This window comes from Passer domesticus, chromosome 2 (assembly GCF_036417665.1).
Source record: "Passer domesticus isolate bPasDom1 chromosome 2, bPasDom1.hap1, whole genome shotgun sequence".
NCBI classification, from domain to species: Eukaryota; Metazoa; Chordata; class Aves; order Passeriformes; family Passeridae; genus Passer; species Passer domesticus.
This window is the reverse complement of record NC_087475.1, coordinates 53,095,080-53,122,147: the sequence shown is the minus strand read 5'-3', so window position 1 is coordinate 53,122,147 and position 27,068 is coordinate 53,095,080. Positions and strand designations below refer to the sequence as shown.

The 27,068-nt window shown below is 35.3% G+C and overlaps 1 protein-coding gene across 2 annotated transcripts in view; it reads right to left on the bottom strand.

Moving 5' to 3' along the window:
* The window catches only part of KLHL1 (kelch like family member 1), a 190,475-nt gene that overhangs the window by 115,472 nt on the left and 47,935 nt on the right, over window positions 1-27,068 (bottom strand). For both annotated transcript variants that reach the window (XM_064408608.1, XM_064408609.1), the window contains 2 exons: window positions 17,552-17,734; window positions 9,095-9,231 (listed from right to left, as the gene is read on the bottom strand). In XM_064408608.1, coding sequence (XP_064264678.1) covers window positions 9,095-9,231; window positions 17,552-17,734 — 320 coding nt within the window. The remainder of the gene's footprint in view (window positions 1-9,094; window positions 9,232-17,551; window positions 17,735-27,068) is intronic.

Genomic DNA, 27,068 nt, shown 5'->3' with positions numbered 1-27,068 from the left:
GGAGCAAATCATTTTAGCTGTGAGCCTCATCTTAATAAAACCTTTTAATCAATTGTGAAGAAAGATATGTTAGCACTCTAGATAGAAAATATGTTTTTCCATTAGTTATAGAAAAATTGTTAAAATATTAATATCATTCTTGAGATTATGCTAAATATTACTGGTTTGTACTTGCACAGATTACCATTATGTTAGCAATTTTGTCACCAATAATTCAGCTAATATACAGGCATTGCATTTGGAATTATGTATATAAATAGAGGAATAAAAACTCACAGCTTAAAACAAAGAAAGAAAAAGCCAAGATAAAAATTACCTCAAAAAATACATAAATATAAACAGCACTTACTAATTAAATTTCAAACAACACAAATCTTGCACTCATTCACAAAATAAGCTGTGAGATGACAAGAAATATTTCAAAAATCTCATTTCTTCTACAAGGCCTTAGTTTCTCTTAACTTTTCTTGCTTTTAGTCAATGGACGTCAGTACTTATGTTTGCTTCCAGACTGTATGTTCTGATCATCATGCTGCACACATCAAAAGGCACTCCAGAAATTTATCTTTGTAAACAAAAGCAAACTTCAGCTTGAGAAGGGAGGGAAGTTTCATTCCACAAGACTTGTTCCAAATATGGAGTACCTCTTGGAGAGATACAACTTTTCTATTAGACTGAACACAGTCAAGACCTGGACTCTGGCAGAAAAAAAAAAAAATTAAAGAAAAAAGGAAAAAAAATGTTTCAAGGACAAGGAAGGAGTAGTATTTTATTCTCCACACCTGAAGCTAGCTCAGAAGCAGGAGCACTCACCTCTGCCAGATAAGCTTCTTAACTTCTCAGGCAATGATTTGGCAACTTGTGCTACAGCACAGAGCAGTCCAAATCCATGGTTAGAGAACAAAAAATTACAGAAATTGAGGCATCAATTGCCAAGAAAAGATTTTTGCTTGTGAGTCTGCCCTACAGCCTAATGAAATCTACTTTTCTTTGGGCTGGATTGCACTGGTGGGAGAAGTGAGTACTCGAGTACATGTTCTGAGGGTACATTTCATCACAGCTGCTGTCAGATGGGCACAGAGCATAAAGGCATTGAAGGTGTTTTACAATGCAGAAGCAGGAGTAAACACCTGAAAGGTGAGGACCTCTTTAACAAACTACCATTGCAATTTTCATTATTCTTCTGCTTTTGTTTTTGAACAGGAGATACACAGCCAGAAAGCTGAGCTCAAGAGAGTGGATATGGGTACACATCTCCAGTGTAGGAGCTCCAGAAAGAAACACATTAAAGAGGCAGATCATCGTACAGCAGCCTGTCTAATCACTCACTGATGCCAGTTAAGCAATAGGCTGGCATGTCCCAGATGGCAACATAGAGGGATGATATTTTTTTCAAAGGAACACTCACTTTCCAACCATGTCCTGTATTAATGTTCAATACTTGTTCTAATCTCTCTTTGGAGATGAAGGCTTTGAGCCTAGCAAGGGACAGCTTTAAAAATGCACCCTGCAGTGCACCCAATTATCTGCTCTTCCCCTCCATACTCATTGCTTCCCTATGTCTGTCTGAATTTATTTTTATTGACTTCTCCAGAATAGCAGATTGCATCACAGTACAAGGAAACACAGTCACTATCTACCTCTCCATAATATTCTAGATAATTCTGAATACTCAAAATTTATGGATATCCAGTTCTTTCCTAAGTGATTCTCATATACTTTGTCAAAAGAATGAGACAACAGATGGTTCCTGGTACATAATTACCAATTCTGTTCCTTAATGAAGTATCCTGGGTAAAAGGAAGAATAACAATTCATTGGAGTGTAGTGTAGAGCTCCAGGAATGAGCAAGAACTTTGTGTTTCAGTGACAGGAATGGAAAATATCTGCCCTAAAAAAAAAAAAATTAAAAAAAAAAAAAAAAAAAAAGGGGAGGCAGTCAGTGTCTGCAGTTCTTTACGATAAATGGGTCTCTGAAGTTCTTTCCCAGAGACCTGAATTATATGAAAGCCCACTGTTTGTTTCAGGATCAGAAAAATATTTGGTGAAGGAAGGTATTTTTATCCAAGTGGGCTGACAGTCACAGAGGACAGAAGATAACAATCTGATCCTATAGCTACATTGAGGAATTTTGAAAGATTCTTGCATTGTACACATGGACAGTATAGTTGAGAATTTAATCCAGGTGCATAAATAAGAATCTTATGAGGAACACTATATATCAAAATGTCAATCTGAAATGTAACTGGAGCAAAGGTACATATGAACTTTGAAGTATAATCAATGTGGAACATCCATGGACAGATAATCTGAATTATGGTTCTATTGATTGTGCCATCACTACCACTTCCTACTTCCTAAACTGAAGCAGCCCTGATAAAGAAGGCTTCTTTGGATAACTCTCTTTGCAACACTCTCTTTATTTACTCCTGAAAAGTATGACATGTATCATGACAAGTATCTGCTTCTAGAAGAGACTTCACAGGGGATCCTCCATATCCAGAAGTTAAGTTTATTCAAGGTCTATGAGCACCTAGTATGATATATGACCATTTTTCTGTACTCTCTATTACAGAACAGCTGACAAAATCTTTCAGATCAATTCACCTTAATTTGTCCTTTTATCACACATCCTGGAACAAATGATCTCCCATCTGAAATTAATTGAAATTTAAGGGCCTATTGTCTGTAACTGCAAAGTCAACCATCAAATACATGGCAGAGAAAATGTAGTGGGACAGCAGTAGTTAATAGTCTCCTTCAAAAAGTGCTACTTAGACATGGTCCACCTTCACAGGGATCTCTAACATGATGCTAGAGAACAAATAACTCTTGAACAAATTCAACATGTCAGAGAGGTAGAGGAAATGATCTTTATTATATCAGGGTAGCTCCACTTCTCAATGTGATCAATATATACTAGAGAGGAGTAGCCTGAAACACTGTAAAAAATGCCACAAGTACCTAAAATCCAGGCATTATTTGCCTGAGCACAAGCTTTTAATAAAATACCTTTTGATGTATCTATTGAGTTGTCTGGGACTTCCCTCTAGCACTGAGGCAAAGGGGAATGAAATGGCCTCAGTTTTACTCCAAACACTGTCATCCTCCAAACAATGGCAGTCATATTCAAACAGCATGCTGTAGCATAATCCAGTAGCTGTGATAACCCCTGCACTCATACACTAATAATTGACACAAGCCAAAAGTATGCTGAGTTGTCTTCAATGTTAGTTCACATAAACAAATCACTTTCACCAATTAAAAAAGTCCCCAAACCAAAACCAAGAAAGATATCTCCTTGAGATATTTAATTAATATAGTTTCTGTGGTGCAAGAACCTAAGGGTCTTGTGCTTAAAGGCATGTTCCTACTTGCTGCATTCCTGCTGTCTGCCCTGTGTGTGTTATTAGCTATAACACTGACAAAGGCACTTGACAGTACTTTAATTAAAGAATCTCCCATATAAAGTTTAATTAAAAGCTATATAGCAGGGCTTGAACCTCCTCCATGTATGAAATATTCTCTATTTTTTTTCAGAGATGTATAAATAAATCAACAATTTTTAGTTTTCTATTGCTTAAATGTGTTTTGCTTTTCCAGTTTCATTAACAGTATGAAAGAACAAACCTACTCTTCTGATCACTGTCAGGAATGTATGCTAATTAGATATCCTGAAGCTAATTAGATTTCCTGATATAGGAAATCTATAGTAACTTCACAGCTCTTTTATATCTTCAAAGGAGGGCTCCCACAGTCACCAATAGGAGAAAAACAACAGAATATCAATCTATAGTTTCACTCTTCTCTGAACTATTGAAGCAAAATTGAAAATAATGAAAACTCAAGTTTTAAGATCAAGAAAGAAGCACTATCTAAGAAAATAAGGTGCAAAAACACTCATCTGTATAACTGCTTATATTGAATTCTTAAAATATCAAAGATTACATATCCATCTATCCCACGGCACTAATATCTCATAGATTTTTTTGCTATCAATCATCTTGCTGCTTAAAAAATGAAATGTACTTTCTGCATAGCCATTGCACCTATGTGTTGGCTTCTGATTTCCTCAGTTGGCTCACAAGGAGCAGATATGCAAAAGAGGAAATTTTATTTCCTATTAAGTTACAGTTCTACTATATCACAGACAAAACATACTTTGTCTATTTGAATAAACCAAAAAAAAATACAGCAAAATGTGGATAGACTAATGAAGTCGCATATTTTTTACTGGTCAAATATATCCTTTACAAAAAACTATGGTAAATCTGTTTTGATTTATCATTGTGAGTGTATGTACAGAACAAGAAGTATATAATTTTGATGGAGTATTTTTCTAATAAATTCACATCATCTACATAATTTGAATTATACAAGTCATAATTACATTATAATGTAGCTATGTCATTGGAAAACTTTGTGCATATTTCAGATAAAACAATATGAAATTACTACATTATTAATTTGCTTACAAAAAATATAAGTTAAATATATATATTAATAAATAAAAAAATACTTCCAAAACAACCTCAAGACTGACCTAACACAGAGTTTATAGTACATATTTTAACACATGCCAATTTTTTCAGCTTTAATCAAATTCTGTGTTATAGGTACATCGATCACATAACTTTAAAATTACAGAATTATTCATACTGAATCTTCACAGAAACTTCAGCACCCTTTATTATCTTTAAATCAATACTTTTGGTTGTCTAATTTTCTGTGTTCCTGTTACTAATCTTAGATTGGCAGGTGCCTTCACTGAGGAGCTGATCTAATCAAGCCTGTACAAGACTTAATGCTCTGCTGGTCACCATGTAATTCTACCTCACCAATTACTTAGAAACCTATTTGCATACAGAATCACAGAATAAGCTGAGTTTGAAGGGACCCTCAGGCGTCACTTATCTAAGCCCTGCACAAGACCAACCCCAAGAATCAGACCATGTGCCTGAGAGCACTGTCCAAATGCTTCATGAACTCTGTCACTTGATGCTGTGGCCACTTCCCTGGGGAGCCTCTTCCAGTGCCCAACCTCCTCTTACTGAAGAATTTGTTTTTCTAATATGCAGCCTGAATGATCCCTGAGACAGCTGTGGGCATTCCTTTGGGTTCTGTACTGATGACCACAGAGAAGAAATCAGTGCCTGCCCCTCCTCTTCCCCTCATGAGGAAGTTGTAGACTGCAATGTGGTCTTCCCTCAGTCTTCTCGGGGCTGAACAGACCAAGTGAACTCAGCTGCTCCTCAAGCCCCTTCACAAATCTCGTGTGAAGGGGCTTGAGGCCCTCCTTTGGACACTCTCTTATAATTTAATGTCTTTCTTAATATTGTGGTGCCCAAAACCACACACAGGACCCTAGATGAGGCCACCCCAGTGCAGAGCAGAACAGGACAATCCCCTCCCATGCTCAGCTGGTGATGCTGTGCCTGATGTACCCTCGGACTATTTTTCGTTATATATGTCTGGTGTACAAAATTTTCCCTTGGATGAACTTTAATTCTGATATTTTGCAACCATATTAGATTACATTGGTGGAGGGTCTGGTATCAGTTTATGATATCTTCACCTATAATAATGCTTTTCATAGACACATATATTTTATCCTTCTTAACCTCCTCCTTAATATGTATGATTCACAGGTAAAAATGCAATAATTTGACTAGATTATTTTAAAAAATATAAAATTGACTGAATTACAGATGATAAGATGTGGAAATGGTTCCACCTTTTAAATCACGTCTAAACATATTTGCACTGCAATACTCTTAACTTCTACATTTTTGCAAACAAGTTCAGCTGTATTTTTTTCTTTCAGTTGTCCCCAGGGGAAATCTCTATAACAAGCAGCAACTATAGGTGATTTTTTAAAAAAAATTTCTTTGAGTTAAGAAGTTAGTGACAAGTAAAAGAAAATAGGAGTAAATAACTGCCCATTTGTCAAAACTGTTTTCTATTCTTGAGGTAAAACAATAAAAAGCTAAACTGGTCACAGACATGAGTTGCTGAAAACTTTTTCACACATTGTGCAATCAGTAATTGGAATTTGGCAGCCAGATTCTCCAGATATTCTGCCTAAATCTAGACAGATGTATGTTCCAGATTATCGATCAAAAGTCTGAAAGGGACTTTCTCTTGGCTTCTGTACTTTTGGCTATCCAAACAGTGGCTATTTTCTTAAATTTCCACTTGTGTGTCCACATCCATGCAGCAAAAGGAAAGTGAACTGACTCAAAGGGAAAGAGGACATGAGCTAGACTGGTGGTAAATAAGGAACCAGAGTGCAAGAAAGGAGATAAGAAACTATGAATCTAGATAAATCACCTGAGATGATGGAAACAAAATGGGGAAAAAATTATGGTTTTGCTCTAGCAAGGTCAAGGGAAAACAGAGTGATTAACTGAGAATCCCAGATTGTATTTAATTTCAATAAACAGAATAAGTTTAGGACTATTTTCTAGGAATTCACGAATCATGTGAGTTATCACTGAATTCCCCATAGCACTTTTTAATGCCCTTACCCTCTGTGCAAGGTTAGGCACATTAATGATGAGCTGTGTATCCAAGGTATACCCACCATTTGTTAGAGAGATTGCTATTTGGATTTGGCTAAAACTTCCAGGATCAATAGAGACAATTGTGTTCCAGTTCCTGCAAACCTTCCCCAGCATTGTTTAATTTATTAGCATAATTGTAGCTAGGAAATTTAGGTGTCTGCTAAGATATCTGATGCAGAGAAAAGACATAGAGAAAGAAATAATCCCAAATGAACTCCAGGAGATAAGGATACAAGCTAAGAATAAATAAGGATAAATAAGAATAAATCAGGACAAAGAACCTGATGGAAGAGAAATACAAGACAGAGTAATAAAAAACATAATGATCCATGGCATCCAATATATTTAATCTTTTAGCATGTAAAATTTTCTCACGTTTCCCGACCCTCATCATTCTTCTATTGTCATGAAGTATATGTGAAACTTGCAAGTGTAAACTTAAGGCATTTAAAAGTCTTATTTGGTCTACAAAATGAGTTAGAAAAAAAGAATAATGGTGTATTGCCACTTCAAGTGAAAGACATTAGAGATCTTGGTTATCATCTTAGGTTTCTAATTCTTCCAGGTGATGTTATAATAGTACATAATGTTGCCATTTCTGAGGCAGTTTGGACTGTGTGGCTGTTTAAATGAATGAATATTACAGATGCAAAGTAATATGAGGCAAATTAGAAAACATGCAAATTATACTAGCTGTGGAGCTCTCTTTTCATCCATTTGTGAAGTCTGGCCCTTATTTACCATACAGCAAAAAGAAACTTTTGAATTTTACATCTCATATAATGAACAGAGTACATCACATGGCATAGAGAATCACGGAACACAAAGGAGCTGAAAATTTTAAACGTTTTTGGTAAGGAGTAGTTTGCTTCTTCTACTTTCTCATTGCTTCATTCAGTCTCCAAAGTTCTCAGAGATAACCATAAAGTTCTTAAATAACTTTATTCTTCTTGAAAATGTCTGTATTTTTCCCCCCATCCTTCTGAATCTCCAACTTTCCTTAATCTACACTCACATGCTATCTCTTGCTGTCAATTACAACTCTTTTGTACCTTTCCAGGTGATATTTTAATGAATACTGAGACAAAAGTACAATACATTACTTTAGGATTTCCACAGTTTTCTTTCCAGGGGAACAACACAGTCTCTTCTCTTACCTCCTCTATCTTTAACCTCCTCCTACAAAATGATTTAACATTACCCCCAGTCTTTTTCACTGTTCTGTGCCAAGGTATTCTTGATTTTGCCCCGGTATTCCTGTGCCATTCATTCACCAAGGAATCAGATCCTTCTTATTGTATCCTTCGTATCCTTCATATCCTTCTTATATGAACTATTTAATTTTATGGATCCCTAGCTTGAAACCCTCCAGATGATGCACATTCCTGAGTGGCAAAGCCACAGCTGGAGGGAGGAGGCATTACCCTTTTAATATGTAGAGTACTATCTAAATCATGGTATTACATTCCTTGAACATTTATTTCTCAAACATTATTATCAAAAAGAGTATTTTTGGCTTAAATTATGCTTATTTGCCATTTCTGTTTTCTATTAAGATGGTACAGCTATTATGTCATAAAAAACCCAGACCATATCCTGATTAAATACATCAAAGCAAACAGGAATTTGTGATTAAATTATTATATGTGTATTTAGAGCAGATTAAAACTGCAGGGTTTGGGGCATCCATTTAAAATTGAATCTAAATCAAATATATGATAGAATCATCATTATAAAATATGGTTAATTTAAACAATATAAGGATGTCTTTCAGGAAACAAATAGAAAACAGTATATATTTTATACTTATGTTATTCGACGTAAATCTTACAGGCAGTTCCACTCTTCTAATTACTTCATTTTGTAACATTAGCATTCTTTCTGTCAGATTAATGCATTCCAGTTACAATGTGCATAACAAGTTGCTTAACAAGGATAAATCCTAAATCTATAATGTATTAAAATGTAAAAACTATTCAGAAGAGAGCTTTGAGTTATTAACTGTGAATTGTGAGTTATTCATAAGTTCACACTTCAAAACAGAGTACTAGCATATGAAAGGAAATGAAAGTGAAAACATCAGGCTCATAATAAAACCTTTTAAAACATTTTCTTATTTAAACTTCAATTTTTTATTCTTTCAAATTTTTAAAGATTTATGCAATATTTAAACTGAGATTTGATTAAGACAGCAACATAGGATTATTCTTCAAAAAATACAACTGTTTCTTCAGTGATCCTATTAATTTGAATCATGTGGGTATGAGACACTCCTTTTAAATATTTGAAGACCAAGAAAAATATATCCTTTTCTTGGCTGTCCCAATGCACTTGACAAGTCTGAAATATTAGACAGTTTGGAGATGAGATAACAACCTGAATTCATCCCTAGAAATGGTAAATAAACATTTTGGATGATAAAGGTTAAAAAGAAAAATATTTAAATAAAAAATACAATTAACTGGAATGTAGCAAACAAAAATATCCACATCTGCCTCTATAGGAAGTACATAATGTATGCACCACGATACCTGTATATGCAAACTGAACAAGGTCCCACAGCGCATTGGGGTCTATGCCTTCCATTTTGATCTCTTCTTGCTTGGCTTCACAAACATCACTTGTAAACATGGCAGCAAAGTAGTCAGAGACAGAACTGAGGACAAGTCTGAAAAAAAAGAAGTAAGAAACTGCTGCAATTTGCTTGGATATATGTGTTAGAAATATCACATATTTATAAACTTCTTTAAAATTATTTTAATAATAATTAAAATTATTAGGAGGAATATATTATTAATTCACATTGGCAGCAAAACACAGAATGACATTTAATTCTAATTTGATTTTGGCTCCTGTGATATGAACCAAGTGGTACTTTAGCATATGACTATAAAACAGACATGGAAATTAGCACTCAGTCTTTCTGATAATCTTCCAATCATGCAGATGTCCCAACTGTTAACAAGAGAATCTCTCAGTATCAAATATCAACTTAATAATGATAGGCATTTCATAATCCAGAGGTACTCTTCTTTGTTCCCACAGGCTTATTTGTTATAAACTTTAATAACAGCATGTGACTTTAGATAATCTATATTTATACTAAATATAATCTACTAAACTGTTAGTAGCTTAACATGCTACTCGCTAAAAATATGTAATAAAATCACTGTGTAATACAATGCTTTTGTTAATAAACATGTCCAAGGAATTATTTTGAATATATTTTGAAAATACCTACAAAATGTTCATAGCTTACTGTTTAGAGATCTGATATAGATCAATACCACAGCAGTATCAGGTATGACTGTAATTACTGGGGCTTTAAGTTAAGGCATTCTTCCAAATACCATCTACAGTGAAATTTTGATCTTGTTAGGAGTCAATATTCACAGATGATCGTGAGATAGAAATGTGGTACAGATATAAATAGTGTACCATGTGCTTTCATAATGATGGCCACATTTCTGGATTCATTTGAAAACATGACATACAAACATATTAATAAAAGACACTACAATTACAACTGGAGAACTTGGAAACAAAGAGAAAAATAATTAGCCTTTTGTATATTGTTAGCTAGTTCAGGGCAAATTATTACTAAAAATATAGTGAAGATAAACACGTTAAGTCTTATCAGCCACCATGGTAATTGATTGCTTTTGCACTCTTAGCTCATGATAGCTAAGTAAAATATGACAGCTTGAATTGGCTTCATAATTTTACAGTGCTTTAAGCTGCTATATTTTACCAGCAAGTAGGGGAGACTGAAGACATATATATATGATCTTTGCCTCTAAAGATTGAAAATGACTCAACAGGTATAGTACTTTTATCACTTTTCATGTTGTGCTCAACTCCAGCAATGATGAATTTTAGAAGTCAACATCCTAATTCATAAACAGTTCACATTTATATCTATGTAATGACTAAACATCAATGGATGACTACAAAAGGATGAACTTAGAAACAGACTTTGGTGCTGTCATGAGAAATTCCTAATTTACTATTTTTTCATCATTGAGGAACATTTACTTCTATGTTTGCTTATTTATATATTATGATATTTGTAAATCTTCTCCTAGTACTTTTTCTGACCACTCATAAATAAGTGACTTTATTCTTCATAGATGCTTTAATAAAAGCATCAAAAAATCACAGAAAGGAAAAAAACATAATGATTTTCTATGAGATCAAAATTCTCACAGATAGCAGAGATGTAATTTAGGTATGTGATGGAGATTTTAATTTGAGACCATTTCATTCATGAAGATTTAATTTAATTTCATTTTCCATTAGTTGTTGCTTCAGATTTAGTAGCCATCATTTAAGTTCAGCTATGGATATTTGATTTGATCACTTGCCAAAAGCAAGGCCAAAATCCTTGGCTGCATAAAAAAAAAAAGGACAAATGAATGAACAGAAATTTTAATACACCAGTTAATGACCAGTGGAAATATTTTCTAACAGTAATATCTTGTATTTTAAGTTCACATTATTTATGTTCAGCAGTTACTTATTATATAATCTTACTGTATATATGTGTGCATATATATATATATATATGTATATATATATATGGTCAAATATAAAACAAATAAAAAACAATAGAGGGAGGGCAGAAAATAAATAACAGAAAGATTAAATCTCTTTCACAAACTTCTATAAAAATATGTGATTTTCCACAGTTTGTGTGAGAAAAATCAAAGATGTTATCTAATGGATTTCAGCTGCAAAGGAGCATTCAGTCTACAGGAACACACAAGAGCCAGTGCAAAGTGGGGAAAAAAAAAGAAAAAAATATAAGACACATGTCAGGTCCTCAGCATTACCCATTTTTCTTAGAGGTTTATCCTTACTGTTTCATACCACCTATCAAAGAAGATGGCTTAAATGAGCAGAAAGGTTCTGTGATGTAGCAGCTCACCTACAGAAGCAAGACAAGCTTTTGAACATAGTGATAAAAAAACAAGGATTATTTTTTTAAGTGTCTTATGTTAACTAATCAATAGTTAACAGAAATACTGAATCAGCTATTTCATCACCTTACTATAACCAAAAGACTAAGTTTCAAGACACTAACTTTTACCTTGGGAAGTGCTCTGCAAGTTGAAGTGAAGAGAGAGGAACTGCTAATTACACTTAACTCTGAAAGGTGACACCTTTTGTAAATCTTTATTGTCTTCCAGGGTTGAGATGGAAGATCAAAAGTGAGAAATCAAAGAGATCAATTAATTTGTAATGATCTGCTGTTTTTTGTAGTTCAGAAGACTCCAAACATCCCTAAATCTTGGTTTAAAGGCATGTTGACCTATTAATCAAGGAAGGTCAGGTGGCTGAGGATGTCACCTTTTCAACTTCAGATCTGGTAGTGAGAATACATAATAAACTCTTTCATCCTTGAGACTCATAGCAGGTAACTCATGGCTTAAATTGAGTTTGTGAACCCAGAAAGATTTCTTCAGATTAAGAGACTTCTTTCTCTTTACAGCTAATTTCAGACTGATCAATTTCTGGTTTCTTTTATAAGTAGCTGATATGACTGATTAGGGTTGTGACCTTTTTTCCCAGGATATCAGATTTTATTTTATGCAAACAATAAATATTTTAGTGTATTATAAAATATTTTAGTATATTATAGTATACACTAAATATTATAGAATACACAATATTTTAGTGTATTATAGAATATTTCTTTGGTACTTTCACAACTGTTTTCATATACACTTTTGACAGAGAATTGCCTCAACACTGAGAGTGCATTTATTAAAAGAAGAAAACAAATTTTGATCACTTAAAATCTTTAAGAAAACTCTTATAATATTTTACTGCCAACTGAGTAGATATCAGATGTTATATAGACTAAAAAATCATAGGCAAGACACTATTTTTTTTCCATGTATATTATGCTAATGCACATAGGAGCTGAATATTCTCAAGAACTGGGTCCATGAGAATCTCATGATGTTTAACTAGACCAAGTGCAAGGTGCTGAACCTGGGCTAGGGCAACCCCCAGTATCAATCCAGGCTGAGGAATGAATGAATAGAGAACAGTCCTGCTGAGACTGTCTTGGTCATGCTTCTGGATGAGAGGCTGGAATGTGCACTCACAGCACAGAAAGCCAAACATTTTCTGGGCTGCATCAAAACAGTGGTGACAAGCAGGGTGAGGGAGGGGATTCGGCTCCTCTACTCCGCTTTGGTGAGACCCCACCTGGAGTACTGCATACAAGCAGCTTTCATTTACAAAGATTCTAGGGATAAAAGGTAATATTTAGAATTTTTCCACACTAAATTTTAATTTTAATTTACTTTTTGACAGATGGCATTGTGAAAGTAAGCATATATATATATATCTATATCTATAGAATTATATCTATGCATTCATAAGTATTATTTCTTTTAAAAAGTTGCAATTTTAAGCTCTGACTTCTGAAAGGAATAAAATCTCACATTCAATGAATAGTGGTATAGTTCACAGTACAGGAAGGACATCATCCTCTTAGAGTGAGTCATCAAAATGGTGACCACCAAAACGATTAGGGGATGGAGCACCTCTCCCATATGAAAATATTGAGGGAATTTGGCTTTTTCAGCCTAGAAAAAAGAAGAGTTAGGGATGACTTAATTGCTGCCTTCCAGTACCTTTGAAGGTACTGGAAAAAGAAGCCTTTGAGAAAGATGGAGAGGGACTCTTTATATGGTCATGTAGTGATAGGACAAGGGAGAATGGTTTTAAAGTAAAAGAGTAGGTTCTTTCACCTTTCTAAGTCCATTTCAGTTACTGCACCTTTTTCCAGTCCATAAAGTAATAGCATTAGTATTCTGGTTTAATACAGTAATAAAATATCTTTAGCTGGAAAAGGACTCTTAAGGCTCCTAAAACAAAAATAAACCATGTGATTAAGTGCATGATCAGATGCTCCTTGAACTCTTAACCCTTCCCTGGGAAGCCTGTTGAAGCAACTTACCACCCTTCTGCTGAAGAACCTTTTTCTAATATCCAATCTGAACTTCCCCTGACTTCATTCCATTTCCTTGGGTCCTGTCACTGGTCACAAGACAGATGACATCACCACCTCCCCGTCTGCTGCTCCCCTTGAGAAAGCTGTAGACTGTGATGAGGTCATCTCCCAGCCTTCTTTTTTGTAGGATGAACAAGCCCAGTGACCTCAGCTGCTCTCCTTGTCCATTTTTCCTTCAAAACTTTTCACCACCTTGGATGCCCTCCTCTGGACATGCTCCAAGAGTGTGATGTCCTTATATTGTGGCTCCCAAAACTACACACAATACTCAAGGTGAAGCTGTACCAGCACAGAGCAGAGACAGGCAATCACCCCTCGATGGGTTGGTGATGTTGTGCCTGGTCCTTCCCAGGCTCCCCTTTGCTGCCAGGGCACTGCTAACACTCATTCAACTTGCCAGCAACCCAAACCCCCATATCAAGATCATCAATCAAGGTTAATATTAAAAGCTTATCTAAATTGCCTTGCTGCTCCTCTGATAGCCGGAATTTTTGCTGTTGTTGTTCTTTCCCAACCATATTACTTGAATGAATTGTTTTTAAACTCAGAGACAATGGCTTGTGTTAAACAACTCTTTTTAGATGCACTGTTTGATATGGGAAGTTCATCAAACCTTACAGATATCTGGGAATAACATAGGGGTGCTGTACTGCTTTTACTCTGTTTTCTACGCACTTTTCTTCTTTCACTCCCTGCTTCTACACTTTCCTTCTTTCTCTGCCTGGTTCTCCTTTCTTTTCTGCCTCGTTCTTTATTCTTTCATCTTGTCTTTCAGCTAAACGTTCTCCATTAATTTTTCCTCATTTTACTAATACTATTCTTTAAGTTTGCCTCTCTACATTAGAACTCAAAATGGATTGAAAAAGTTGTAACCACCCAGGGCACTGAAACAGACAATGCTAACTGCCTTTGAAGGGGTTGAAGGGGTTTTATTAAATTTATCTTCACATGTCATTCAAATACTAGTAGAAAGCTTTGGGTAACCTTACTAAAGTATTTCTTTGTTTCATATGCTATAGGTAATTTTCCAATAGTTCTGTACTACCTTTTCTGCCAATGGTAGGAGTTCCCCATGATCCTTTTCTTGAATATTGGAAAAAAACCCAAACCTTTATTTTTTGTTATATTAAGAGAAAACAGTAAATAAAAACTCGTATTTCTCATTATGCACTCAACTATATCTGACTATATTATAACAACAACAAAAGTCGATTTCTTGGTTTCTCAACAAGTGCAATGGAAGTCAGAACTATAAGCTGAGGATATAACTCCCCTTCTACATCTTCTTTGCATTTTCTGGTTCTATTGAATTTTCTGTGTTATTGAATCCAGTCTCTGTTATATGGGAGTGTTTTAATTGGATCGAGGCATATGAATTTAAGCCTTATATGGCATTTGTTCTTTTTTTTTGTTTCCCTTCAGCATAGAGTTCCTATCTTGTTTTGTGCAGCATTACTAATCAAAATGTCTTAAACTACAGTATGAGTTTAAAGATGCTGTAATATTATGCAGTCCTAGAAGGAAGTTTTAATGAACTCTCCAGCACAAATATTAAGGTCCATCTATCATTTGCAGTGACTTTAGCTCCTTTCTTCCCAGCATTTTTGCTGTTTCTTCAGCAGCTGTAGAACACAGCACTTCAAGCACAGTTATCTAAAACCAGTGCAATTCATGTAAATTGCCTTCACTCAGAACAACCAAATCAATGATGGCAAACACATATTCTTAATTTTATGTTGACCCATGTGATTATTGCTTGATTAAAATTTTTCATTTACTCTGATCATGCCGCTATAGTTCTGAACAATATTTATTTCCCAAACACACAACAGGAGTCCATGGAAAAATGAAAGCAGAGATGAATGGTCTGGGAGAAATATAGAAACATAAAAAAAATTAATTAGAGAGGCCCAAAGATCATGTACAGATGAAGACAGCAAGGGATTTTGTAGTAAAGAAGGGTTTCTGTAAGTACCTTGGAAGCAAATGTAAAACTTTTGAAAGATTTTGTGCACTGCACAAAAAAGCTTTATTTGTCTCAGTCTTTTTTTTTTCTTTTTTTTTTTATTTTATATATATATATATATTATGGTGTGTTTTGAGGAGAAGTTTAAAGTGTAATACTGGAGGAAGCTCTGCAATGTTATTCAAGGGCCACTCTCTTGTATCTGTAATGGATCATGATAATTGCAGGAAGTTTCTAAGTTTGTAAAGACTGGAAAAGTCAATTTTCATGTAAATCCCTAAGAAGAAGGATGTAGGCACCTACAGACTTATTTGCCTCACCAAGATCATGGAGCAAATTTGCCTGGATGACACAACCTGCATCACTACCAACAATGAGGATGATAAAAACTGGAAGAGGCCAACAAGAGAGGAATGTCCATAAGAGATGATATTTAAAAATTAACTGTGTATGACCTCAATGGTCTAACCTTGCAGTTGACCCTGCTTTGAGCAGGGCAAGTTGAACCTGTAATTTCTAGGATTGCAATGACTACAGTAAAATAAGCAACTCACTGTGCTTGTCCAGACACACCTATCTAAACAAACATAGAATAAACATTATCAAAATTTTCCAGTTATTTGTGATTTGGAATTTTGACCGCAGACGACAGAGAAGTAGAAAATTACATGTAAAAATGTCCAAAGGTTTATTAGAAAATCTAAATAGGATTATAGGTATTATTTCATGGTTAGTCTTCTTATTAGGGCATGTTTTCAGCTCCAGAAGGATTTATATATACTGCAGAATTGAAATGACAAATGTGAAATTAAATTTACTACTAAAAGGTATGCATCCAAACATGAACAGCTGTATTCAAAATAATAGGGGAAATGAAAGAAACTAATTTTAAAATCCCCATTATTTAAATATATTAATGAAGATTCTGTCTGGTTTTACTTAGCATTTGGCTCTGCAGTCTTGTATATTGCATGTTTTTTTTTCTTTTACTTACTGTTATAGGAGTTGGAATACAGACTATCCAGCTTCTTTGTTTAACAGAAATAGTCTCTGTGTCCATGTTCACTCAGGGCAAAAGGAACTTTGTAAGGTCCAAGTTGCCAAGATGCCCTTACAGTACTCCTCTGCACCAGGAAGTTAATTTATGAGTTCAGAAATGCACTGGCTGCTTTTCTGACTTCCTGCTGGGGAACCATAATCCTGCTCTGAATTTAGTATCTCACCAGAGAAATCAGGGCACAAGCAAGGAATAGATTACCCTTGGTTTGCAGCCTTATGCAGAGTTGAGATACAAAAATACTTGCTCACCTGGAAATTCTGAATTATTGTCTGTATTTTAATCTAAACTCTAGGATGATATTTTTATTTTCATGCATTAAATGAAAACCTATTTCTGAGACCAAAATCTCAATGAACTACTTTAATTTTAATTTTTATCCAAAACCAAGTAGTTTCATAAATACAAGCTGCTTTAATATCAGACAATCTTACAGAATTTTAGAAATTAAAATTTACTATAATTTTTATCCCAATAATTATAAGTAAATAAGAATTTTTTAGTTCATTGAAAGGCACAGGTTATAGGAAGAAAGTATTCACTATTCTACTATAAGTGTCTAAGAGACTCTGTACAACAGACTTATCACAGGATCAGGATCTTAAGCTAGAAATGATGCTGTTCAGTGTAGCTATAGAGCACCCCATTTCAGAAATTCACATTCTCTTCACATAAGAACAGCATCACAGCAGGGAGAATTGTTAGTCACACTTACCATCAGTTTGCTAGTTGAGTGCTACTTGAACTTTTAAAATCTGTACAAAAAACCCTTACCTTCAAAGCCCCAGCCTTCAAACCCACCTTTTCCAGCCACTTACACTTGTGTTTAAAGAGAGGAAAGAATCATAAGGGGCAACAGGAAACACTGTTCTAAGAAAGACACATACCCAAAACTACATTAACTTTTGTAATTTCAATGTTTTATGCCTATATCCTACCTGTGTGCAGGTATCTTGCGATCACCAGCAATCAGGATAACATCACAGAGCTGCTGCTGCTTCAAGTAGCTCTCCATTTTCCTGAAGGTTTGCTCTGCATGGTGAACAGCCTGGTAGAATTCCTCGGAGCTACATGAATCCATGTCACAGTGGGGTGGCAAGGGGTGGCTGGCTCCTGACAGTCTGTAAAGAACAAGAGACACTCCAGGTTGGTAAGATGTGACCAAGTGTTGACTCCATCACAGCTTCTAGAATCTGATACATGCAAATCAATGCAACCATTCCCTGCTCTCATCACTGTAAGTACAAGATAGGAAAAACCTTACTGCATTGGGAGACAGATGGAAAAAGCAATCCTATCTTTCCACTGATTCTGAGCACATACTCTAGTTTACTTTCTCAAAATCACTTCCATTTTGCACTCCTTGGGAAAGAAAAATAAAATTCTAATTGACTTAATCTGTAATGAATTCTGATTATTCTCACAATGAAAAATTACATACCTACTTTTCATCCAAAATACTTATTAATAAAAACTGAATTTAGCCTGCAAAGATAATTATGTCTATATTTAAAAGGGGAAAAATAAAAAGGAGAAAAAATGTTTTGTTCTGTTTTGCATTATATAGCAATCTATTCCTAGTTTGAAATTAGTTCAGTGTTGCACTGGAAAATCTAAGTGTCAGGAAGCACTAGTCCTTGAGGAAAATAGGAAACTATGCTAGAATTTTTAAACGGTTCTCAACACAGAAGATACCCTCTTCTTTTACTAAGACGTAATGAGATGGATTCAAATGAAAGCCTTAAGATCATATATATGACTTGTAGTGCTGAAAATGAAAGATTTCACAAATGAAGCTAATTTTTTTCTTCAATACATATATACAAAAGAGTTTACATAATCAATAGAAGAGCAATAAACAACCTATCATAGTCCAGCATATGAAACAATATTATAAATCAATTCAAACCAGTCTCATTTTATATACTCTATTGAAATATAAATATTAAGGAACACATAAGAATTTTTTTTTTTATTTACAATAATAATACAACAGTTTCCTTACCCAAGGTTTGAATTCAGTAGGTATTACATTCAAAAAATTACATTGAAAGAAGTGTAAGAAAATGCAGTCTACACTCCTTGTGGTGGAAAAAAAAATATTGAAAAGTACATAAACATAATAATTCTTGAAAATCAGAATGAAATGCATTTATAAAATAAAAAGAATAAAAACCCCCCAAATCCTTGAGACATGCTAGTGATTTGCTTTTGAATTATGTTTTGTACAAAAGCATTCCACATAGTCTTCTACATTCACTGTACAGGGCTCAGCAGGTTTAAGGAAGAAGGGCTGGTCCATTTTCTGTCACAGGAATCACTAGGCTTCAGAGCATTCCTTTAAAGTAGCTGGAATCCTGCATAATTGAAGGTGACATGCAGGTAATTTCACAGGCAGCCAACACAGGTACTTCTGCATCTCACTCCCCTCACCACCTATTCTGTGCCATGTACAAGTATTAACAGAATGAGTTATGATTTAAAATTAAGTAACTTTACTTAAATTTCATTTAAAATAAGTAAATTCACTTTTGTAACATTAAGTTGAATAGTGAAAATTTATCAGTTGGTTTAAATTAATTGATATTGTTATTTTTATGCTTCAGAGTTTTTAATATGCATGAGACTGTCTATAGGAAACTGAACTGGCAAAATGTTATTAAATGTGATTCCTCAACAGAAATAGTTACAAAATGGTGATTTAGAAAGAAATGTTTGCTTAATTATGTTACAGGTAATATTGTTATATTGTTAAGTACTTAATGCCAGATATTTCCTCCTGGAAAAAACAAACACATTCATTCTGTGAGTGACATAATTTCCTTATGTGTTCCTAGCTAATCTGGATCGACCATGTTGATCAGAAATCCAAGTTCATTTTCACATCATTGGTTGATCAACTAATGCTTTCCCACAAAACTCTACTGACAGAGCTAAGCTCACTAGAATGGGCAGAGGGCAGATATTTCAGTTCTTCTTTTTTTTTTTTTATTTTCCATTTTACATTTGTAGCCATACACAGATTTCTTTAGTTTTATTGCTGGAGAATTAGAATATTAAGTAATTTACAAGAGATAAAGTAATGCCTAATAAATGAGGTTGATAGGTTGAAACAGGCATGTTTCCTCCTCTCCTCTGGGGAATTTAGAAGTGACAACAGCAGTCCTGAGAAAGGAAAGTAACAGGAATGAGCAGATCTTAATGGGTTCATACTGTTTGTTAGTTCAGAAGGTAGGTCTAGGTCAGCTTAAATTTTAACAATAGGATACTAGTCCTGAATCTTTTTTGGCTATTCAAAATGCTGTCTTTTTCAGGTCAGAAAGAGAACTATCCTGATTGAATTTATGCTGGTCTTGTGAAGTAAGATTGCACTGTAAAAAGCTTGGTCTATTTTGTTCTTGAATTGCTAGGCAGTGTTTGCCACAAATTTTGCTGTTTCCTGCTAGCCATTTATAAGCAACACTTTCTACCCACTAACTCAGTATATCTGTCACTTAGCAAGTCAAAAAATGACTGCTCAAAAGCAAGCAACCAACATCCAAAGTATATTTTAAATATTATCATGAGAAATAGCAAGCAATAAGCTTGGTAGAAGACAATAAGTTACTCTTTTATTTATTGTCTAAGAAAGCCCAGATAAAAAGCCTGCTACTCCTATTCAGGACCTATCTCTGTTTCATTACAAATGCTCTGTCTGCATAATCAATGCTTTAAATTCAAATAGCAACTTGTTAAAGTAGGAATTAGTTAAAGCAAATACCATTTATTACCAATTACCAGTTTGTGAAAGGCATATATAGTTACTCAGAGCCAATTAGCAATAAGAAAATCACATTTTCTCTTTGCATATATTGCTCGTTTAGGTGCAAGCAAATCAAACCACAAATGGAGAGAGAGGCTTTGTGATTGCATTCAGCAGCAACTCCAACACAATTTTGACTGAAAATTTCCTAAAGTCTTTCAAAACCCTTTTTAGCATTTGTGTACCTCATAATCAGTGTAATCAGTGAACTGGACAGACTCCAGGTGGACGTTTTCAATAATCCTCCTCAGCTGGTAAGTGCAAAGCCTGAACCCAGTGTGGAAATTTCAAACATTTGGGAGTTGCACAGCCTAAAACACTTTCAATGGCTTAGTTAATTGCACAGAAATAAGGAAATCAAACCTTTCTCAAGATTATAGCAATGCTACTGAAGGGTGACTGCAGCATGAGAATACTAAGTTTCACAAAAATTATCAACATTGCAAATGACCAATAATCTTAAAAAGGTTTTTTTTATGAAATGGCAAACCAGAGTGTATATTGCATAATAATTTTTAAAAAAGAATAAAAAACAAAAAAGGAAAAAATACACCTTAGCAAATTTGTACAGACTATTTTCAGTGTTAAGAACAGCATCCTGCTCTTAAAAGAGAAATAATTAAAGAGCCTGCAGGTGTAGAGAAAAATCCAGTCTTTGAGCCATCTCAGATATTAAAACAATGTAAACAAAAATGAAAAAAAATAGAGAATCTAAACCATCTGACTCCAAAATGGTCCTCGTCTACAAGAAAAAAACCACTGATTTGAAGAATAGAGAAATGAAAACCTTTAAGCTAAAGTAATGTCAAGCATTTAAAGAGAAAATGCCAGGGAAAAAGGGACTTCACAGACAGATTTAGCTACCTATACCTTTCTTGTTAATTAATTAGTAAAAGCAGTAGTTAAACCATATCCCAAACAAAAGAATAACAAGAAGTACTTTGAAATAGAGAACTTACATGACTTGAAATTATACCACATTTCTCTGCGCAAACAGAGGTTTAGATTTAGAAATGCTTCCATTCTGGAAATTATATTCATAGAGGTGCAGAAAACAACAGATTCATATCACTGTGTATAACAGAAAACTTTGTAAGAGTACTTAGGTATTTTAAATACTCAATTTGAATACTTTTTTCTTCATTCCACTGAAGGCCCTGACCCCAAATAAAGAACTCTTTAACCAGAAAATGTCATATAATTTCATCATTACTGGAATATTAAATCCTGTTGTATTTAACTTTTTTTTTTTTTTCCATTTTCACTTATGCAGGATTGATTATGCAAACCCATCCAGAACCTTTTCAGTTTAATTTAGTGTATATTATCGGGTACATACCCAAAATATATAGTCAAGAAACAAAATATATCCAGTTCTTCAATGAAAGAAACATTGCTTTGCTATTTATAATTTGCAAAACCAGAAGAAGTATTCCATATGTAAGAGTGAAAAAAAACTTCACACAATTCTTTCTCTAAAAATTACTTATTGAATGCTTAGAAATCAATAGCCTGTGGAATTGCACCATCTAAGATGGACTGTCAGAAGTCATGGCTCTCATTAGTGATCACTTGCAAAAAGGCAAGAGGGAGTTTCATAAAAACTTTACGATTTCTTACTGCAACAGCAAGACTAAAGTTCTGTTTGTGAACAAAAGCTACCAGCAATCATATCTGCAACTATAGGTTCTGCCCAGAGTTTCAGCAGGCAGAAGTGCCAGGTAAAAAAAAATCAGAATATCAAATAGGACTTTTTAATTTTACCATGTTTGCTCAGAGATGTATTGGTACTCTCTCAGAGATCCCTTTTCTATGTAAAACAAAACAAAAAAACAAATAAGGAATGCAGTGCATATTATAAACTCATTCTATAGATAAACCTGAATACTTTATAATGGTGTCTCCTCCTAAAGGCAATTTCTGAATCAAGATACTTGTAACTCATTCTTTGGACACCATAAGGCAAAATACAGTCATAGGAGATCTGTGTGCCCAGCAGAAGTACAGCTGAATCCCCTACTGTTGTGTATTTCTGTACATCTCAAGAGTATTACCAGATACAAGAAACAAAATACTAGCTACCAGTTTATTGTGTGATACTGGACAAATTGTTTGAGGAGCTCTTAAGAAACATGGGACAGACAATGAGAAGAGTCTGCTCTACCACACCAAACTGCTTCTATGGACAAAAAATAGTTCCCTTGTTTGGGAGCTGTATTGGATTTGTGTGGCCAGGTTTTTACCTGGGTGGGGTAAAAGTGTGGGTGGGGGTGGGGTACAAGGGTGGCTTCTGTGAGAAGCTGCTAGAATTTCTTCCATGCCCAGCAAAGCCAATTCCAGGCAACTTTAAGATGGAAGTGCTGCTGGCCAAGGTTGGGCAAATCAAAAACAGTAGTAACACCTTCAGTCAGTGGAGAAGAAGGGGGAGAAGGTGCTCCAGGCTCTGGAGCTGAGAGTCCCCTGCAGCCTGTGGTGCAGACCATGACAAGGCAGCTGTGCCCCTGCAGCCCAAGGAGGATCACAGGGATGCAGAGATCCATCTACTGCCCATGGAGGAGCCCCACACCAGAGCAGGTGGATGTCTGAGAGGAGGCTGTGAACTTGTGGGAGCCCCGTGGCACTGGCAGGAACCTGCAGGCCTGTGGAGAGATGAGCCCATGCTGGAGCAGATTTTCCTTCATAGGATTTGTGACCTCCTGGGGGACCCACACTGGAGCAGCCTATGCCTGAAGGACTGCAGCCTGTGGGAGAGTGACCTGCTTGCAGCAACTCTTGAAGAACCGCTGCCTGTGGGATGGACTTATGGTGGAGAATTTCATGGAGAACCCTCTCCACGGAAAGGGAAAATACATTCAAAACACTCTCAGTCAGATTTTTTCTTATCTATGATCCTTCATCAGATAATGACCTAACCTAAGCTACAAGCATAGACCTCTCTGTTGCCAGTGGTGATAAACTAACACATAAAAATTCCATAGCCTCCTGAAATACCGAGGTTTTTTAGATTGCAGTTCTTTTTAAAATGTCTTATTTTTGACTTTTTTTGTTGTAAAAATAAAATGTCAAATAAAATTAATTTAATTAATGAACAATTACTTAAAAATTTCATTGTTCTGAAAGCAATTACTTACAGAATTCAGCAATATTGACAACAAATGCTTTAGCTTCTCTCAGTCTTCCCCCAGTTTTTTCCAGATTTTATTACTTTTATTGATGAAACAAGTTTGTTCTACGTCATATGCCCTAAGAACCACTTAAACTGTTAGGATGTTTGATTCATTCTTTAAACATTCCATTGATCTTTTATCTCTTCATACTTTTTCATCTTTTATCCTCCACAGATTTCTAAACAGCTACTTCAAGCTTCCTATTTCCTCTCCTCTTTCTCCACAGTCCAGTGCCCAGTGTTAAAAATAGCACAAGCTTTTGCTCACCTCTACTAGTACTCCTACTAATATTGTGCACCACTTTCTGTCAATATTACTTTCAGCATCTCTCTCCAATACTTACAGCTCCCAGCAATTTAGATTCCGTGGATGAACAACTAAATGGGCTCAGCAGCCCAACACAGCTTAGACTCATATTAAAAAACTGGAATTTCCAAATAAAGACTGAGAGTGAGCATCAACAATTATCAATAGAATGATTTTAAACTTTGAAAAAATATTAAAATATCATAATATAATACTTGCAGAAAAATTAAGTATATGTAACATTTAAAGTAACATATGTAACATATGTAACATTTAAACATTGAAGTTTGGTGGATTGGTGGTTTTAAATCAAGTCAATAGTTGGGGGGTTGGGATGACGGGGATTTTTTCCTCAAAAGATAGAGAAATTACATATTGTAATGCTTTTATTTGACAAGGTTAAAAAAGTTTCATTTTGATATTGTTTTACATTACAACTATAGACAACTAAGACAGTTGTCTTCAAAGACATACCAAAATACTTACAAGGATAGCTTTTATCAATTTTATTCACTTATGAATTTTCAGGAAGAAATAATACATAAAAGCACTCTGATATGGAAGTTTCCAACTGAAAATTTACACGTCTGTGCTACTAATGGAGATTTACTTTCCAATTTATGTATCCTGAGAGGTAAAATGAAAGATAGCCCAGACAGAAATGGTGCCATTTCTGAGAAAATATCCATTTTATATAACCCTTTCAGTCAAAAAAAGTTATTATCAACTGTTTTGTTCAAGTGATGCAAAATTCCCCAGAGCATGCTTTTAGAAAAGAGCAAGTTTGTGGAACTGACTTCATTTAGCTTCACATATAATTGAGTCAATTTGGTCTTTTAAGATTACTTATGTATCTTGGAAGGGGTTTTTGTTTGCTTTGTGTGTGTGTGTTTTTGCTTTAATTCAGAATTTCAGGTCTCATTTTAACAGCTTTTGAGACACCTCAAAATATGACTCGAGAGATCACTCAAAAATCACCATCACAAGCAAAAAACAGTCAACTTGGTGAAATTAATTTAATTTACTAACAATCAGCAGAGGAGGATAATGAGAAATAAAACGCATATCTTAAAACACCTTCCCCAATAACTCCTTTTTCTTGGGCTCAACTTTACTCACAATTTCTCTACCTTCTCCCCCTCAGAAACACCGGGAGACAGGGAATGAGAGTTGTAGTAAATTCAACGCACTTTGCTACTCCTTCCTCCTCAGGGGGAGGACTCCTTACACAGAATTCACAGAATTCACAGAATCACTAGGTTGGAAGAGACCTTCAAGATCATCGAGTCCAACCCACGCCCCACACCTCAACTAAACCATGGCACTGAGTGCCACATCCAGTCTTTTTTTAAACACATCCAGGGATAGGGACTCTATCACCTCCTTGGGCAGACCATTCCAGAACTTTATCACCCTTTCTGTAAAAAAATTTTTCCTAATATCCAACCTATATTTCCCTTGATGCAACTTGAGACTGTGTCCTCTCCTTCTGCCAGCTGCTGACTGGAGAAAGAGACCAAACCCCATCTGACCACAACCACCTTTCAGGAAGTTGTAGAGAGGGATAAGGTCACACTCTTGCCCTGCTCCAGTGTGGGTCCTTTCCATAGGGTGCAGTCCTTTGAGAACTTTCAGCATAGGACCCATAGGGTCACAGGTCCTACCAGGAAATCTTCTCCAGTGCGGGTCCCTCTCTCCATGAGTCCATAGGTCCTGCTAGGAGCCTGCTCCAGCAGGCCTCCCACAGAGCCAGTCTCCTTCAGGTGTCCACCTGCTCTGGCCTGAGTTCCTCCACCAGCAGCAGGTTGATCTCTGCTGCATCACAAACTTCCATGGTCTGCACCACAGGCTTTGGGGGAATCTCAACTCCAGCGCCTGGAACACATCCTCCCACACCTGCACTGATCTTGGCATCTCCAGGGCTGTTTCTCTCACGTGTTCTCACTTTTTATTTTTTCCCTGAAAATCCAAAATCTCTAAATCATGACTAAAAGATGATAAATACAAATAAAAACTAAACTAAAAGGTTGTTGTTTTTTTTCCCTGACTGACAGCAGAGTTGCCTGATAGGATTTAAGACACTGAATATTTTGTTTTGTTTTCTTCGGTTCTGCACAATATCCACCAATCAAAGGAATATTTTTTTAATACTTTTTCAAATCTACTCATTGCTTCTTACAGTGTCTTAAAAATGTAACTAAGATCTCATAGTGTTTCTCTCGCCATGAAAAAATACAACAATATACTGTAGTGTAGCACAGCAGAAAATTCATACCTAAAGTCATTTTCAGACTTTCTGAAACTCATTTCAACAAAAGACGATAATTTTATAAAATCTGTTTCAAGTTCCAAGCACTTCCTAAAGTCCAGAGAAAGCTGTTGAAGGAAAGCTGATTTTTTAATGTTCATCATACTGGTTGTGCCAGGCACCTGACAGCTATAGTAATAATGCTACCACTACAAACATCTGTCACAAGTGAGCAGCCATCACATTTCCTTGACAAATCACACCTTCTGCCCTTCACCTCATATATTCAACCTATTCTGCCTTTAAATAATTATGCTATGCAACAGAAAAAGATGCTGGTTGAACTGCTCTCTCCCACACAGAGCTAATGCTGTATCCACTGCTTTTTAAGCTTTGCATGCCCAAATAGAGGGAGCAGTTTGTTCCAGCTGTTCCTGGAAAACCAATTATTAACTTGAACAGAGTTCTCCTAGCTAGCCACAGTCACATTTTAATGACTAGGACACATACTGATATATTTTACACATTCACATTGCTGACAGAACTTTCTATTATATTGGATCTTGCTGTAGGAATTTATTTTTTGAATCATGGAGAATACAGGAAACACTACACTATTGAAAATGTATAGGTTTGTACTACTAATGGAGACATTTCCTTTCCAATTTATGTATTCTGAGAGGGAAAATGAAAGATAGTCCAGACAGAAATGGTGCCATTACTGAGAAAACACCCATTTTATATAACCCTTCCAGGTGAAAAAGTTTTTAGCAACTGTTTGCTCATGCTATGTAAAATTCCCCAGCGCACGCTTTTAGTAAAATGCAAGTTTAGTAAAAAGGTAAGTTGTTTCCTGAAAGGAGGCAACCTGTTCTTTCTGAAAACACAATACAGAACAAACTACACAGGAAACCACAATTTTAAAATACATA